General features: G+C 48.1%; 1 protein-coding gene across 7 annotated transcripts in view; it reads right to left on the bottom strand.

Annotated features, from left to right (window-relative positions):
- CASZ1 (castor zinc finger 1) overlaps positions 1-18504 on the bottom strand; it is a 199410-nt gene that overhangs the window by 158493 nt on the left and 22413 nt on the right. For 6 of the 7 annotated variants that reach the window (XM_032131870.1, XM_032131872.1, XM_032131869.1 and 3 more), the window contains exon 2: positions 5759-5902. The exons of the other annotated variant lie outside the window; for it this stretch is intronic. Coding sequence is in view for 2 of the 6 variants with exons in the window: in XM_032131867.1 (XP_031987758.1) it covers positions 5759-5792 (34 nt within the window). In the remaining 4 variants the exon portion in view is untranslated. The remainder of the gene's footprint in view (positions 1-5758; positions 5903-18504) is intronic. 7 annotated transcript variants of the gene reach the window in all.

The following is an 18504-nucleotide window of genomic DNA, read 5'->3' as shown; positions in this document are numbered from 1 at the left end:
TGTACAGTGCTATCTCTGCTCCCTCTGCTCCCTCTGTTCTCCTGCTTTCAGGGCACAGCAACCTGAAATGCGATCTGTGTGCATGCTGAACCATAGAAACCTTGGTATTATTAAGTCTTATAATTGCAGGGAGGAGGAGAGTAGCTTTTGACTTCTGAAAGGACGAGGCTAGCAATATTGTTTGCTCAGTTTACTTTCAAACTTACCTTAGTTTGTCCTCTCCCCTTTTCTCTTGTATGTTCTATTAAGGTACAGCCTAGACAAACTCAGCAAGAATCACAAGAAAGACACTGGGACAGACTGTAAACTGCCCTGGCAAAAATCAGGATAGTTCTGCTGATGAGAAATGCAGCCCTCGTGCATCAGCAGATGGCTTACCTGTGGCTCTTAATAGTTAATATATAACTGCAGTAATAGCAAAAAAGAGCCTCAGCACTACCACATAATTTGTCAGAGGCAATATGCTAAAAGAGCCTTTCCATACTCAGCTCAAGTAGTGAGATAAGCCTCACCTCTGGCACTGCCCATGGGCTGAGCACCAGCTCTGGAATGAGCCCCCAGCAGAAGACATCAGAGAACAGCTACCATTCACTTTACACTATTTGTTCATTTTTAAAATGTTTTGGTTTTATCAACAGATTTCTATGAACTACATTTTGAACATGCATTTCCCTTGAACACTCATGTGCATACTTAGCACTGATTGCTCCAAGTGCTTTCCAGCTGGTTTTCCTTGAGGAACTCCGCAGGTCAGCGTCCCTGTTGGCTGGCGAGCTGCCTGACGGACAGACAGACGGTGTATATACAGTGCCTACTAGAGCTGAATGTGCTCCTAAATGCTAATGGAACCCTGCAAACTTGCAAAGCACTACTATTACTTTTTCAGCCAGCTGTTTCATCAGGGCACCACAGAACTACTGCCTGTATCCCAGCTCAGAGAACTGCTGTTGGATCGAAGGACGGGAAGAAATACTGTTGGATGGTTAAAGGAATCAGGAGATCTGGCTTCTCCTCCCAGCTCTGTTTCTGAGTCATTATTAACATAAAATCAGGTTTGTTACATCAGTGAAGCTTGAGTAAATAAACCACGACTCATCACTAGGTTTTATTTTGCAATATCTCAGTGGGCTCCTCTCTACAAATAAACACTATTAAAGATCAGTGCAATTGCAGATATATGGGGAAGGAGAGAAATGAAAGCATCTAAACTGGTCTAAAACCTTTATGAAGAACAGGGCAAAATCTTTTTGGAGGATAATTGATTTTCACAGGACAGGCATGTAAAAAAACCAGGCAACCCTTACTTGGGGACACTAAAAGACAAATGAGTCATGCCAGCAGGTCTGACAGAGCTGATGGGTAAAAAAGATTGGGAAACATCCCAATCCTCTTCTGAGGAGCCAAGGCTGAAATCCCAATGCCACTGAGGTCTACAGTAAAACTGGTGCTTGCTTCTCTAGCACCAGGATTTAACCTCCATAAATTTCAGCTGTGAAGACAGAAGCCTTAGGAAGGAGATAGCCAACTTCATCAGCAACATTTCCAGGAGACTGAGGACATCATGAATCCAAAAGAATGACTGAAGGTGACAGGGAAAGCAAGGTCTGAACCCATGAAAGCCTGGCCCAGTCCTGTCTCCTCCAGTACTGAACATCCCTTTATCCATCTGAGTTTTTGGTGCAGGCTGGTCTCCAGTGTGACAGCCGTCCAGGCAACTGCCAGCCCCCACTGAAGCCCTGGGCTCCTTTAGGGCTAAGCTGCTCCACATATCCACACACACGAGTCCTGTGCTTGCACCTAACTGCACCACAGGCTCTGTAGTCAGGCCTCATTCAGCACTGGGAGGGATCCTGTTCAGCCAACTTCCTCACTGCCAGAAGACCTCTTCAGCTTTTGCCCCTCAAACAACTATTCCTCCTCATGAGTAGGTGCAAAATCACCAGCTGCTGGGTACTGCAGGGCTTCTGGAAGGGCTTTGGGCTGCCCTTACCTTTATTTCGAAATTGACTCACTCCATGTTTCTCAAGAGCCTTTTAAGTGTTCCCTCCTTGAACTCTGGCATCAAGGCCCTTTCCTGAACATCTGAGACCTTTCAACCTGCTTAGATCCCATTGGTGGACTTCACCCTCCATCAAGAGGTTATATGAGCATCCCTTGTTATCCAAGTGAGCAGGAGGTGCTAAGGACCTTAGTGGATCAGTCTTCAGTCCCATTCCCAGACCAGATATGGTAAGGACAGCTATAAGGCCTGCCAAGCACATGATCCTCTTTCCCCTCCTTTGACTTCCCCCCCATTCAGCTTTCCACAGCCGCCAACTAAACATCTGATCGAAGGCCCGGGGGAGGGAGTCAGAACTGTCCAGTCTGGTTATGAGTGAAGGTCATTGATCTAGCGCAGACCAGAGATGCGGAAAACAGTGGAGGGAGGAAAAAACCCTCAGAGAGACAGAAGAGAGGGAGTGAGGCAAGATGAGGGAGCGCGGGAGTAAGCGCAGGGGAAGGCAGTGGAAGTGGCTGAAACATGGTTTCACACTCCAAGACCCAAGGGCTGTTGTCAACCTGTCCTTCATGCTCACATCTTGTCACACTAGAGGTCAGGTCTCCCAAGCGTTCCTGGAGAGCTGAGCTAGCCCATATGGCAGGCAATATGTTAACAATATGGATCAGCTGCTCGTCAGGGCCTGAGCAGATGGATGTGACAACCCTGCTCTTACCCAGACAGGCTTTTAACATCTTCCCTCTCCTCTACTCAGCCCTGCCGGAAGAGCTCCGCCTGGGAACTGTTGCCTCCAGCCTACCTGAACTGTGGGGCCACAGGTCGGGACAAGCAGCATGGAAATGCCTGCCTGGCTGTACCTGGATGGAAGCAAGCAGGGTAAAGCCTCTTTCAGACCAGCGCTGTCAGGAACCAGGCCAAGCATTTATCCAAGGATAGTGTGCTGCAAACGGAACGGCCTCACTGTAATCCAGATATGTGCTATTAACTCCCAAGCAGGGTGATACAGGAGATACTGTATTCAGATATATGTATATGGCATGTTACCACCAGATGCCACACTTTACAGTCTAGACTGAGTTTTGTAACTGCCTGGGAAAAAATTCTCTCACAGAACATGTAATACATAAATAGATGTGTATTTTAATGGGCAAGTTAAACTCCTCCTGGCAAAGGCAGGCAAGTTGATTTCATACACAGGTGGGTAAATTTCCACAAGGATTTTGCAAGGCTGTTTCGTATTCCCCAGCCCAGCTCAGGATCTGAGCCGTCAGGGCAGGCTGGGCCGGCCCAGCTGCACTTCTGCGGAAGGCAGTATTCCCCTCTCATTCCCTTCGCTGCTGTGCCCATGCAGGAATCCCAAGGATCTTAGCAAAAATAATGCCATCAGTCCAAGCTAACCCCCAAATTTAGCTTTACTTTAGGATTTAAACAGGGGGGAATATTTTGCAAATTCAAACAAAGACAGAGCAGATATTTCTAATCCCTTTCCCACACTTTTTTAGCTTTTTTCCCCCTGCATAAAAGTCTACCTTCATTAACTGAACAAGAAAACCCCCTCCAACCCTTATAGCTCTAGGACTAAACAGCCAGCTTGTGCTTATAAACAGTGAAAAAGCAATCACAGCCTAGGGATGGGCTCTGGAGAACGTGCAAACAGCCTCTGTAGCCCAAAGTAAATTGAGCTTGTTTTGAAAGTAGAAGCCATACAACTTGCTCCAGGGCTGAAGACTGGAACACAGGGATTTCTAGTCCAGAGCATGAGAGATCACAAAGCCACATGCCTGAAAGGCTAAATGCATCTCCTTCGCTGCAGTGATGTTTGTAGAACTAGGGGGACCTCAGAAAACAGCTGGAGTCCAGGGAAATATTTCTATTGTCTAATGAGCTACTGTCCCTCAGGAAGCAGCCCCTGAAGGACACTCAGCAATGCACCCAGTAGGTACTGGGAGGAGACAAATGTGGAAAAGGATAACTGATTTGCAAGAACCTGAACCTCAAGGATCACTTCGGCACTTAAAGAATTCCTGATGTATCAGTCTCCTCTTACCTTCTCGTCTCAGAGGTTCTGCTCATCCCAGGTCCAGGTCAGATGGACAGTGCAGGGTTTTCAGTATCAGGAGCTACACAAGCAGAAACCTGTGACAGGGGTCACAGGTAAAGCTCCTTGTGATGGAAAAATGGACCCAGAACTTATGAGGCAGCTTCCTCAGCAGAGTTTTTCCCCCTGGATGTTGGACCTCTCTGGAGAGGCACATAAGGGTTTGGCGGAAAAGTCACCTGCTGCAGTCAAACCTGAGAATTTGTGTCTTATTTGGTAAAACCTTAAGGCTCTTCATGGTCCTTTACCTTACTCCCTCAGGCAGAGCTCCTATTTGGGAAGCTCTCTTGCCTCTGGAGGCCTGGGAAGGCACGTGCCATTGCTCTAAAAGGGGACACAAGCACCAGAACAGCTCACACAGGGAAAAAGACCAGAGTTCCCTACATTAATAGCTCAAAACCACGCTTTCCAAATAAAGCATGACAGACCCTGGAGGTGTTTCAGCAGTAGGAAGGTGTGGGAAGGCATAGCTCACCCCTATCCCATCCTGAAGCACGCTCTTTACTGGCAGGCTTACTGAAAGCACTCAGGTCTGTAGGCTCTGAACATGTGGCAAGAACTAAGCCCTGCTGAGCCTTAGAGGATCATGGCTGTTGGTCTTTCAGGTAGGGCTAGGGCACTCAGAACATGAGTAAATTCCTCTGTGCCACACACAGCCACCAATGGACAGGGACAGCTGGAGCCCCAGACCAACATCTCAGCCGTGTGACTTTTCTCATCTCCCCTCTTGCTAAGCCAATACAGTCCCTCCACCCAGATCCTTCCAGTTCAGGTCTCAGCTGCACCTGTGACCCACAACAGCTTTGGACACACACTGCTTTGCTCAGGTATTGTTTATGGCATAGCAGCAAAAAATAGAGGAACATGATGATACCCAATCCCCTCAGGCACTTCAGTTGCTGATCTTCATTCAGGCATCATCAGCATTTAATGATGTCAGCACAGAATGGAGACACTCCCTGACAACACCTCTCTGCCCCCTACAGAGCACATGTGATGTCATGCAAAGGCCAGACACAGCGAGGATCCTCAGCCCCTTTTACTTGCAGCAGTATGGCAGTGCCACCACGTACCTCCCAAATCCCCATCCCACTGAGAAGAAATACATCATCCCATTGTTGTGTCATACCTTTCTTTGCAGACAAGCTGTGATGGCAGGCAAGTAGAGAAGAAAGTAAAACAGCTTTTAGAAACACGGAGTCCCACCCCCTCACAACCTCTCTGAGTTACCCACCGTGACCACAGACATCCTCAAACTCCTTTTGTGAAACAAGTCAATCAGAAACTGTCCCACACAATACTTACCCAGGGGACTCCCATGCACACAACTTAGCTAATTGTTAATACTGCACAGCAGCTCATTAGGAAGAAGGAGGTGAAGAGAAGAAGCTGCTCAAACCAGCACTCTGCTGTGTCAGCTGGGTGTTTGTGAAGAGATGAGCAGCGATGGCAGGGGTAAACCCAGTCCTACTTGTAAGCCAGCCGAAGACAAACCAACATCCCACCATGCATTTACCACCCAAACCACTGACTTCCAGCTGCTCTTTCAAACTTCATAGGCTAGAGATTTCCCAGGAACTGGAATGAAGGCTATGGAGAGCCAAAATCACTCACTCCAGTCCTACTTCAGAGCAGTTTGATCACAGAACAAAAGCTAGTACCTTGTATTGAGAAGTCACAGGCTTCAAGGTCCATTCCAGTGTACAAAGCCAGGAGAGAAGTCAAGTTCTTTGTTTTGGAGGTGGTCTCAGGTGAAGACAGTGTGAATTAGATGGCCTCCCTTCACTTGGTGAAGTCTCTTTTCCCTGAGGAGAGTTTCAAAAGGAAATGAATATTCCCTACTGAGCAGTACCAAAGCTCAGGTGAATCATGAGCACAAGCAGTGACGCCAGCCTCAAATGCCACAGCCACCCACAGACCTGAGCCCTTGGTCAGACACAAGAGGCCAGCAAGGCAAGGCATCCCATGCCCTGCTGAACACACTGCATCCCCATCTCCTTGTCTGCCATGTGTGGTACTAGCAACTCAAAAGCCAAGGTACAAACCACCCAGGTGACCATTCAGTGGGCCACACACTCCAACTTTCCCCAGAAAAATCCAGGTCAATCAGTGGCAGAAGCAGCCTATAGTACTAAGCCACTTATAGCAAAGAGCTTCCCTCTGTAGCCAGCTAAGCATTGCTGCCCACGTGAGCCTGTGCTGCCATCCCTCCTTTGGGGGGAATCCAGCAGCACAGAACTCCTTGTCCACCCCCACATCAAATCTCATGCCCAAAAATGTTACACATACCACCAGATGAGACAAAGGAGAATGATTATTTGCAGTTTAGTGAAACCCACAGTAATTAAGGGACTTGTCAAAGCTCACTTGGCAAATCTGAGGCAGAATTAGGAACTACAGCTAAATCTCTCAAATTTTGGTCCAAGAGCTGGACTGCAAAAGTCCTATGCTCCTTGGGCACATACTGCTACCTTTGCAACAGGTTTTGCCCTTCTCCCTGCTCCCCTTGACAGTTAAGACAATTCCCTTCTACTCCTGCATTAAAGGAAATAAACAAATGCACAGATTAAAATAACAAGAACTTTTACCTTACTTCCAAACTTATAAAATGCCTTAGCTCCAACCTTTGTCAGAAGTTCAGAAGCTTCAGGCCTTTCTATGAGGTGGGATTTGTAGACTGGAGGGTTTTGTTGGTGGTGTTTTTTTTTTTTTTAATTTCCATCAGACAAAAATAAAAGAAGCAAAACAAAAGAGGGTTGTTGAGATCAACTTGTGATAGGTGTCGGGCCAAAGAAAATGGAGCCAAAGAAGTCAGAACCCTGCAACCAGCAACCTTTGTGTCAATTTAAGCAAATATTGTGGCGTTTCCATGGCAATCCCTGTTTTGAATATCCACTACACTCACTTTTTAAAGGCCTTTTCCTGTTTGTGTTTCAACTTCAAAACCTGTAAATATTTTCAGCCTTAACACATCCCGACCTCCCCCAGCCTCTGAAATGAGATACTATCAATGCTCTGACATGAGGTCTGCTGTCTGCAGTACCCCAAAGCTCGGAAAACTCATGGCAAAGGCAGGTTGGCAACCGAGGACAGCTGGGGACAGCAGAGGCTCGGCTGGCCCTTTGTCCCACTCTCAGTGCCAGCCTCCACAGCTGTAGGTACAGGAGCCTGTTCCATGCTTTTCCAAAACTGATGAGTGAAAAGAGCCGTCGCAAACATTCGGCATTGATAGCATCAGCCCAAGGCGAGCAGCAGGTGTTCTGCTGGTCTCCTTCCACGCCACTCGGCCAGCTCAGGCTGTCTCTGACTTGCCAGTCCAGCTGCAATTTCTTCTGGGAGGCTCTTCCTGTGACCCGCTCGGGGCCAGCTGCTCGCACAGCCCCAGCACTGCCCCCTGCCCTGACCTGGTTCCCCTCCCTTCCCTTCTCCCTGAACTGAACTGAGGCTGTCACTCACACTGATTTATGGGATGCTGTGTCATGTGCAAGTGAGAATGAAGAGTCAACTTTGTCCTCACTTGCAACCTGGGCTAGGATGCAAATTCCCCAGCGTCCTCAGCAGCAGCCTGCAGGTCCCTGCTGCATTGCCCTATCCCTCCTCCACCAACACAGGGCCCATGGGAAAAAAGTCCTGGGGAAAGAGCCCTGGTCATGTGCTGGTGTCACTTGTCACATTTGCTGTTAACCCTCTCCCCAAAGAATAAAGCTGCCCCTGCATCTAATGCCGGGTTGGGGGTTTTTTTGGCATGCATGGAGGTGCACGAAAACACCTCCTGCTGCACTTCAGAGACACGTTAAGGACTTTCATCCCCAAGCCCCCAAGTCTGAAAGCTTTGGCCTGTGCTGCTGGAATACAGCTGTTCCTAGCAGCCATGGGAGTGCACTGGTTAATTCTGAGTTTCCTGGCTGCGATGGATTTGTGCCAGGCCTCCAATGTTAGCTTAGTGTAATTTTTGGGAAGTCAATTTCCTTCGGTTTTTTTTTTTGTTTTGTTTTGTTGTTGGGTTGGGGTTTTTTTTTTGTTTGGTTTTGGTTTTGTTTTTGTTTTCAAGCTTTTTTCCTCTTTTAAATCTAAAAGTAGGAGCATTTGAACGAGAGTCAAGATAAGGCTATCCATCCATGGGCTGTAGCTTCCCAAGAGCATTTTATAGGCACCATGGTACATGCTCAGAACAGCCATGGAAACAAACACCAAGTGACTTCGAAAGCTGTTATGCCAAATGCCCACAGAGGCAGCCTCCGGGGAGCGGTCCTGTCCTCGCACGAACATCACCCCTTGGTCCTGACCACCTCTCCTGTAATGCCAGGTGCTTCTGATACCAACAGCAGAAGATGCACAATACCTGCTGTCCTGGCCAGCTTCCAGCTCAGGTAATTACATCCTACAGGAGTTTCAGCTGGATATTTTATCCCTTCTTCACTTCCGGCCCTGAACTGCTTCACTGGGAGTTGCTAAAACTCTATCCAGATCCACCCCGGACGTGAGCATGTGCCAGGGGCTGGAGGGAATTCTGTGCATCCCTACAGGTCCCAAGAGCCCGGTGTTTCAGCAAACAACCTCTAAAAACATGTGACAGCATACCTTCTTGTGTACATCCCATAACACCCCCACCTAAGAACAAGGTGCAGAGCTGGGAAAACAACTGCCCTACCACACAGCGAACCAACAATTTCTGCACATACATGCTTAACGCTGCCCAGTGGAGCATGATTTGGGACATGGACACCGGCTCCTGTCCTTTGCTGAAGTGGGAACTTTCCTCCCATCATCTCACAGGCTTGGCAAAATTAAAACTTGTGGTGGCAGTGGTGTGAGGCTGAAGCCACAGCCGCTGGTCTGCCTTCGCCAGTGGCATCACACGCTGCAAGGGATACAAGGGATGTTGAATGTACAGGAAAAGACGGGCCAGGTTTAGAGCACCCATGACAATGCGCCTGGGGTCCATGACATGCCAGCTCAACAAGTGTCAGTGCCTCTGACCCCTCTCATCACAGTCCCACTAAAACACCAGGAGCAGGTAACACTGGCAGGGCGACACTCTCACCAATCCCTGACAACATGTGCTCCAAAGTGCAGGCAAAGAGGCGGGTCCAGCACCCTCCCAAAGGAGCTGTCCTTTGGCATTCACGATGGCCACAAAGATTCAGAGCCCTTCCGAGCTGTCCAAGACATTTGGAAATGACGTGCTGACCCACTCTCCACTCAGGGCAGCCCAAGAGTCCCCAGGCTTTTAAGTGGGCCCTACCAAACCTCTGTTTCATGCCCTCTTTGTCTTATTCTTTCAGCAGATTCTGGACCAGATGCTCAACTGGTGTAAAATCAGTGCCGTTTCGGTGGCTTTAGTGAAGTCATGCCAATTTAAATGAGTTGAGAATCCGGCCCTCCAAGTTACTCGAGCTGCCAGTTCTTCCTTTGGATAATCCTGAGGGTGATTTCACAGCAAGTAGCAGCACAGGCCCAGCCAGCCTGGCAGGATCAGCTGTGCTTTCCTAGCTCCCCCCCGGCCCCCCCACTCCTCCACCCTCCCTGCCCCAACTCAGGCAGTCTGTGGCAGTCCCTGCTGTGAGACCCTGCTGCAGCAATGCTGGACCCATCATCATCTGCTTTGTGTACTGAGTTTCCTTCTCTCTGTTGCTTAATGAGAGATAGATACAGCACAGAGTAAATTACTCTGGGCTTTGGATCAAGGCTTTCTACTTGCTCTTTGCAGGAGGGTTCTTGCCTTACAGGGCACTGTGTCATACCTTGCCAAGTATTTGCAGAGGGTGCTGGTCACTTGTCCAGCAGCAAACCCTAACCAGGTTAGGCTGACTGTGAAACAGGATGTATTTACAAAGAAACCAGATACTGTCTTCCCCTCTCTCTACTCTCACCAGTCTCTGCTCCAAGAAACGTAAAAAGCCCATCGCTGCCTGGCAGCTGCTGAGTGAGCAGCTACAAATCCCTTCCTCATCCCCAGTTCCGCTGCTGTCCTGCCATCCTCACCACGTCTTGACATGAGGGAAGCAGGCAACACAGGCACAGGGAATGTGGCAAGGTTTCAGCAGGCACTCGATGTGCAAGAACTTTACACGCTCTGCCCTCACAAGTCCTTTGCTATCCCCCCCAGAGCAATTTTCTAGGCAAGAGTGTGGCTGCATTCCCTTCTCTATCTCCTAATAAATATCATGCTAAGCAAGATGAGTATCTTCTTCCCAGACCAAGCAGCATGACCCACTTTCTGAATCAGGGCAGATGCAATTGGGCCCTGGAGTCCTGGACCCCTCCCAAAGCACAGAGATTTTGTAACAATTACAGCAAGAAGCAGAAGGAATAGCAAACTAATAAGTGATCAAAGACTGCAGTGGTGGAGTTGAAGCTGTGGGGTAAGCACCACTCCTTGCCATCCTGTGCTCTGGCATTTTCCTAGGACACTGAGGCAAGAGCCGTGTGCACATTCACACAACATCTCTCCTCCACTGCCCTACATTCCTCAAAAGTAACAGGTCCAATTTCATATTCTGGCTAACGGCTCAGGCAAGCCAATTGTTGCCCTCCCCACACGTCCACCCTGATTCTTCCCCCTTCTCTTTTCCCTTCCCCACAGCAGAGCAGGAACACAGGATTCACATTCCAGCAGTGCCGATCCCCCCTCGAACAGACATACACATACGAATGTCCTGCCCTGCCCCAGTCACAGCACCAGTGACAGCCTTGAGGCTTTTAACAAAGCAGCTGTGCCCGGCGTCCCAGCGCTGACACCTGGCTTTGTGTGCCAACTCCCAGTGGTCCATGAGCTTACAGGGGTGTCACCGCCTCTGCCCCCTCGCCCCCAAGTCTCTCCTGACCCAGAGGTTCCAGACCCCGTTGCTCATAGTGGGGAGGCTCAAGCTGGGATCCTTTACAGGTGCAGTAAAACCAAAAGCCCCTGCAGAAGACTCATGGTTTGGGCCAAGCCCAGCCTGGCTCTCTAGAGAGGAGATGGCCGGATCCTGATCCCAGCAGTACTGTTTTGTTTGGAGATGCTCCATTTTTCCAAGGAACAGCTCTGTACCTTCCCAGATGTAGCTGGCATCAGATTATGACCCAATGGGCATGGAAAGCAATTAAAAGGAGGTGGGATGAATGCCAGTAGTGCTTTCATTGCTTGAATTCACAAAGAAAACTTCCCTTCCAGGGGAGCATTAAGTCTCCATGGACAAAAGGATATAGAAAATCCCATACCAGAGAGGACAACATGCCAGTGCCCAGACTGAGTCCTGGGCCATGCTCAGTCCTTGAGGCACACAAACCCACGAGCATCTGGGCCCAGGGGTGCCGGGACACCCACCTAAGGGTCACTGCCCTGAAAAGCTCAGCAGGAAACTCACCTGGGAGTGTTACAGCAGAAGCCCAGCACTCTGAACAAGATGAGACCCCTGTGCCAGGGACACACAAACAGCGAAGACAGCACTCGCCCCAAAGCAAGTCTGACAGACAGGAATGACAGGCAGGGAAAAGAGTGGAGCTGCTGTCACACACTCAGGAGTTCAGAGCTGGCTCTGGCTTGCAGACTCTGGATTTCTCCCTTGCTCACTGCCTACCTGCTGGAACACACCACCAATCCAGCCAACAACACAGAAACACACACTAATGGGGGCTCTGACCAGCACCAACAGCTGCCTTTGATGTTTGACACGGTGAGATAAAGCAAAAGTAACTTTTAAAAGATTTCCATGACATTTTTTCTTCCCAGCTAAGTAAAAGAATTTTAAAAAGAAACAGAAAAAAAAAGACCCTTTCACCCAAACTTCAGAGATAAAAAGAGAGGGAAAAAAAAAATCTTCCATCTTAATTTAAAATCCTATTGGATGTGTCGTGGCATGAAAATGTTTTTCACTGCATTTTTTCAGTGTGATCTCATGCACCCTGCAAACGGGGTACGCCCAAAACACCAGGTATTTTATGGGACACAAACAGAGCACAAACACACAATTAAAAAAAAAAAAAGGGATTGGTAAATATTTAAATTAATCTGAGCTGGCATCTGTGCAGCCTCCCCTCCCAGAGAGAGGGATGTTTGCAGCTTTGAAAAAATAAAAGTGAATAACATGACCTTTTCCTTCATGTTTGTTAGCTCACTGCAGCTTGGTGGGTTGGGGCAGCCCAGGCACCTCCCAAACGAAGTCCATCAAGTGCAGCTGGGGCCGCTCCCCTGCCTGGCTCCGGGGGCTTGAGGGGGCAGAGCTGGTGGGGATAGAGCTGGTGGGGGAGTTGCTCCAACCTGTTTGCTGTCTCACTCCATAATGCATGGGTTTTGTTGTGTTTGGTTATTTTTTTCTTTCCAGTTTAATTGTTGGAGGAGTTTATGAAGCTGTTTGCCAAAAAACAATCGACTCCAGGGAGCCAGCTTACACAAAAAGGGTGTGTCACCCGAGTTAGGCTGTGGAGCCATGGAAACCACCACCTTTTGCATTTGCCCAGGTGAAGCCAAAGCTTTGTGGATGTCTTGTGAAATCAGCAGGGATCTGCAAGGAAGTGAAACACATACACGCAACTGTGCATTCAGCACTCAGAACGGTGGTCCCGCTCACTGGCACCAAAATCTCCCACAAGCAAGGGGGAATCTTCACACCTTAGTACAGCTGGTTTATCTGACAGGTCACACAGGCACACCAGTGAATGCATAAGGTGTTCCAAGCATACCCGGAGCACCTGCGCTCTTCGAGGTTGGCAGGGGCTCAGGCAGAGGCAGTTCTGCCCAGCAGCACACGCAGAGTGCACTGGCAAAACTCACCCAAATGGCTGTATGACCAGACAAATGGGAATCTGCATGCACGGGTGAAAAAAGGGCACCCTTGCAGCACAAGCAAATATCCCAAAAGCAGAGCTCATGCCTTGGGTGCTTGATCTGACCTGCAGGAGAGCAGCTGGTGGCGGTGGCAGGCAGGGGATGGTGAGGGGACAAGGGGTGTCCCCCCAGATTTCTCTGCAGCAGTGGGGTATGAGGACTGCGCCGGACACAAATGTCCGGACACAAAATGAGCGTTTGGGAGGGGGATGTTTGTCTTGTGGGTGGCTGGAGAGGGACCCTGGCTGCATTCTTCTCAGTCTTAGAAAAGAAAACAGAGAATTCCTCAGGAGCACTGGCTGCTGGCCTGACTGACAGAAAACAATCCAGGAACAAAGCGCAGAGAAGGGATTTTACAGCCACCCAGCTCCTGTGTGACTGCTCCAGAACTCTCCTGCTACCACTGGGAAAGGGAAGAGTGCTCTGAGCTGCGGTTCTCTTCAAAGGGGTAACATCCATTATTCCCCACTGCCAGCTGCTGAAAGCATGCTGATGGCATTTCAGGTTACAGGATTTCAACCACTTTTGTGGAATACAGGCAGGGAAGTGAGCCGAGGACAAAGCCTTACCAGGTCAACTCCTGGACAGAGCATTGGGTGGCATATGGTACAACCTGGAAAAACTGAATGGGCACAGAAAGTCCACTGGAACAAAGTTCAAGGATCATCCTCAAAATCAGAGCTGGCCAGAGCCAGGTAAGAAGCCAGAAGTTTCTTTGGCTGGTTTGACTTCAGTGAGCCACACTAACAGTGGGATGATTCAATCCCGGCACTTCTCTGACATGAAGCCAAAGGTCCCTGACCACAAACCCCATCAAGAATTAGTTCCTGTGCTCCATGAACCCTGAAGAGAGGAGTACTGACCCTTCAGCACAGAAGAGATGTGGTGCAGGGAAAGAGAGAAACCTTGCAAAGCCCATCACTACTTTTATGATGCACTGTTGGCCTCCACACATACATTTACACCAGATCCAAATGTGTCACCAAATGCAATGACCTGGCTTTTCCCCGTTCATTTCCTGGCCATTTCCCAGCCCCTTGTTCTCCCCTTTTGTTCGAGAATCCCAAAGTAGGCTCCAGACAGACACTTGTGGATTACTGTTTAACTGGAAGGTTCTCAGGGTGACCCCCCAGAGAAGGTAGAACTTGTGGCATGGGGCAGGACTCTGGAAGAGCACCCAAGTCTTCCAGCCACTGTCTGCACTGCTGGGCTGTCTCTTGGCCTAGCCCACGGCCACTGCAGAGCCTGCTGCTCCCCAAGGGCAGCCGAAAGGAACAAGGGGAGCTCCCTGAGCAGGCTTCCCCAAGGGGGACCATGGGAAGGGCCCAGCAGATGCACAAAGCAGGGAAGTGCCGGTAAGGCTTGGTGCGTCAGCCTTTCTGGCATCGACCTCCCAAACTCATTCAAATATTTCCCTTTTTTTTTTTTTTAAATTTAATGTTCCCTATAATTCATCTGTCCCAAAAGATAATCAATACAGGCGGTAATGAAAATTTGAGCCATATTTTATGATCTGCTGCAGGAGAAAGGGCCACATCAGCAGGACTAGCCTTGGCTCCCAGAATCATTTCTGTGTGCATTCACCAGCTCACTGGCCAGATTCCCCCTTCCACCCACCCAAGGCTGCTGACAGGGGCAGGCCCTCCAGGATAAACTTCCACCCTTTCCTCCAACTTCAAACAGCTGCCGCTGGGTCCGCAGTTGAAGATGTACATGTGGGGGTAAGGGAATTTCCTACAGAGTGCAAAGGGCCCTAACCCAGTGGCCCTAGGGTGCCTCCAGACCATCCCTCAGATTCTCAGCTCTCAAACAAGTCCCATGACCCTCCACCAGGTCCCTCGAGATATGATGATCATGTAGCAGGATATGAATAATTACTTCAACCCTTCATAGTAATTCCATAATCCCTGGCACTGCCTCTCAGTCAAGATGGGCTTTATGCTCCTCTTATCCCAAACATGAGGGCAGTCACTAATGGGGAAAGAAGAGGGATTCCCCCAGGAACTGCCTGAGTCAAGAGCCTGCTGTGCTGCACTGCAGCCCTTCAGGGCTCCCACCATGAACAGTAAAGACCAAAGAAGCACCTTTGGGCTCTCTGTCTCATGAGCATCCACACAGTTACAAACAAGGGATCACAGTAAGCTCAGTACCGTCCAATTCCAGACACTGAACATTAGCAAGCACAGGAGCATACTCCATAGCATCACTCCAGCAAAACACTCATCCCTTCTCCCTCCTGTGCACTATCATCTGGGTCTCAGTCCTACAAGTACATTCAAGCTTTTGAATGGTTTGAAAACAGGAATCTGAAATCCCAACTTTGTTGAGCACCACTGGAAAAACAAGGAGGGAAATGACTGCAGGAACCTAAAGCACATTCTCACATCTACCATAAAAATCCATGCCCAGTCACTAGGACTGTACTCTTCCATATCTAGTTCCAGGGGAAGCTCAGACAATCCCAGCTACTTCTCTTTTTTCCTTCTAGGCACAAATACTAAAACTGCTCCCAAATCCATCCATTTTACTATAGAATGTATTCATTTAGGAGCTATGCTGACCTTGCTTGCCCAAGTGGGGAGTGGCAAGGAGAGGCAGTCATGTCTCAGTGCCACCTACACACGCTGCTGTGTGTTTTTTCAATCCACACTGTAAATCCTACAGCACTCCGGAGCACCTTGATCTATCCTCCCAGCACACAACTAGCAGGCTTGTTGGTTTTGCACATGCACAGGGATGCAGCCAGGGCTGAACGAAGGCAAAAGCCTTGGTCCTGTTCCCGAAACCCTTCTCCATCTCAGATTCCCAGCAGCAGGTTCCCTGTCCTCCCTTTAAAGGCTGGAGCATATTTCATTGCCTGAAGCTGCCACATCTGCAGGGAGCCGGAGGTAACAAAACTGTCTTTGATTTGGCCAAGGGAAAAATATCAGAAGTGAAAGGCCAGAGTGAGGAATTTATAACAGCAGCTAAGGCAGCAAAAATACAAGTGCCTGACCAGAAGCTGCCCTCCTTCTCAGCATGGTATGCTGTTCAGCTTCCCATGTGTCTTGAAGGGGCAGGATGTTGCAGAGAGCACAGCCAGAAACCACCAATTTCCTACACACACAAGCGTACTGATACCCTCACTAGACTCCTGAGCAGCATCAACCTGGAGGCAAAAGCTGCAAATCCAGAAAATCTCTGCTCACTGAGAGGCGCAGGCGGGGATCTTGTAGTGTGTTACTGCTCAGGACTGTTGCCTTTCATTTACAAAAACAATGTAGCACCACTGTGCAGGTATAGTGATGGTAATTTACCTCCCAAGATAGGAACACCCTCTGTCCGGGATGGACAGACTGAATCCCCAAAACCAGCAGTAGCAAGAGCAACAGCTGAGTATTCCCACCTTTCCTTTCTCATGGAAACTTGGAAATCAACCATTGTTGTTCAAAAAACAGAACATGATAATCAAATTAATTGTTGTTTCCACTACATAGATGAGGTGACAGACTTGCGAGATGTGGGACTTAAGGACTGTGAATCCAGAGAACATGGATGAGCACCTTCATGCTTTAAACTTACGCTGGAAAGGGGACTGAAATCCCAAGTAGAACTGGGAAAACACTGACGTCTCTGAAGCCCTGTGTCAGCACCATACAGACCCATCCTCCTTTTTTAATCCATCTGTCAACACAGTAGTGATAGAGATACCTGTCTGCAAGAACTTAGGGAAAAGCAGCAGGCCTGTAACATGGCTGTTGCAGTCACTGCTAACTTGCCCCAGATTTGAACTGGTGACCCTTACTAATATCATCCAGTCCCTTGATATCCTCAGGGAGCAATCAGCACGTTTTATTAACCCAGCCAATTTTGGAAGTGCATAGGCAGTATTCTAGTTACTTGTTACAATTATGCATTATAGGTCCATTTCACCCATATGCTTATGCTGAAATGATGTGCAGCAGAGCTTTCTGCTGTCAGACCGATAGCACAAGGAGCCCAGGGCTCAACCAGCCCTGGTCTTCTTGGAGCATAGAACAAACCCAGTGCCTACAGACATCACTTGCAGCAGTGATATTCCAGCCTAATACAAAGTCCCAGAGATCCGCAAAACCAAATAATTTTTTTAAAATGACATGTTTCCACCTATTAGTCCCTGGAGTTAAGTAATTGCTTGCGCTAGTTCTAAAAGCCAGACTTATTTCACTGAAAAAATGAGCAAGTGCGTGGGAACTCAGAGACAGAACTCAGATTTCTGACATAAAATCCCCATGCATGCAGATGTATTTGTTGCCCAGTCAAAATTCAAGCTTTATTGCATGGCATGACACAGGGGAATTCTTTGCTTCACAGTGAAGGTGGGAAAACAAGGAGTTAAAGTAACCAGACAAAACTCAAATAGCAATCTAATCTAAGCTACAAGATTTCTGTCTGTGCTCTAACCACTAGGTTATCCCCTTCTTTGCTAAATAAACTTCTCAGTCTAAGGAGAAAGTGCTATTTCCACTTAATGGCTAGTGTTTTGTGAGGTGGTTTAATTTATTATTGTTTTTAAGATATGACACCCTACAACAAGGAAGCTGCTTAGCAGGCGATCAATCCAGGACCAGCTTTGATTGCTATTTGGTTCAGAGAAAAGACTCACTGAAAGAATGATCACCAAGAAAAGAAACAGTTTTCTGCCTCTTGAAATGGCAAGACAGTTTGAGCGTACCACCTGGACACACAGCCCTGTCGGTTCAGATGCCCTGTGAAGAAGTGCAGAGTCCAGCTCTAGACCTGCCTGCTCTGCTGCACGGGGTGGATAGTCATCTGCAGACCAGAACAAACTACTTACAGACAAAACAAATGCACAAAGCATGTACAGTTACAAAATCTGAAAAAAATTTTAAAATCTGATACAAATAAAAATAGAGCAACTAAGAAGAAATTAATTTAGAGGGAATTTTGCAGTGGTAACTAGAGGAAAGAAGTGCATGTCTTTTTAGTAACCTGTAGTTACCTGGATCAGGAAGCAGCCATAAGTTCTGGGTGCAGTTTCTGGGAAAACCAGTTCTCACCATTGAGCAGAAACCCAGAGGAAAGCAAGAAAATCCTACTTCTTTCTAGACAAAAGCAGTTCACCCCTACCATTTGCTGGGAAAGCTTTAGGTGAGACTCCTTTCCCCTCGTCTGAGTGAAGTGCTTTTTACTTTGATGAAGCTCAGCTCTGTTTCAAAGAAACCAAAGCCGAAGGTGACCATTGCTATTTTTTTAATCATAATTTTATGAGCATGTTAACCTTAATTCACAAATGCTCTACAGAGTGAATTTCCTTCTATTCCGTTTTTCACCCTTGATTAACAATATTTCAAACCCACAGATTTCTAAAAATGTGTATAAGAAGATACCTCATACAAACTTGTATGGTTTAATACAGAGCTCGCTCTTTTCTACAAAACCCACATAAAAATAAGGTTGTTATCAATTAATTTGAACTGAGCCGAAAAAGCTGTTTCAGTGCAGACTATCAGTTAAACTACCACACCTCAAATTAAACAGGTATAAATGCTTTATACATAAAAGGCTCTAGATTATAGAGTACAAACTCAACTTCTACCTTCTCCTCCTTTTCAGCAC

Source organism: Corvus moneduloides, chromosome 22, assembly GCF_009650955.1.
Source record: "Corvus moneduloides isolate bCorMon1 chromosome 22, bCorMon1.pri, whole genome shotgun sequence".
In the NCBI taxonomy this organism is placed as follows: Eukaryota; Metazoa; Chordata; class Aves; order Passeriformes; family Corvidae; genus Corvus; species Corvus moneduloides.
This window is presented reverse-complemented; position numbering and strand designations above follow the sequence as displayed.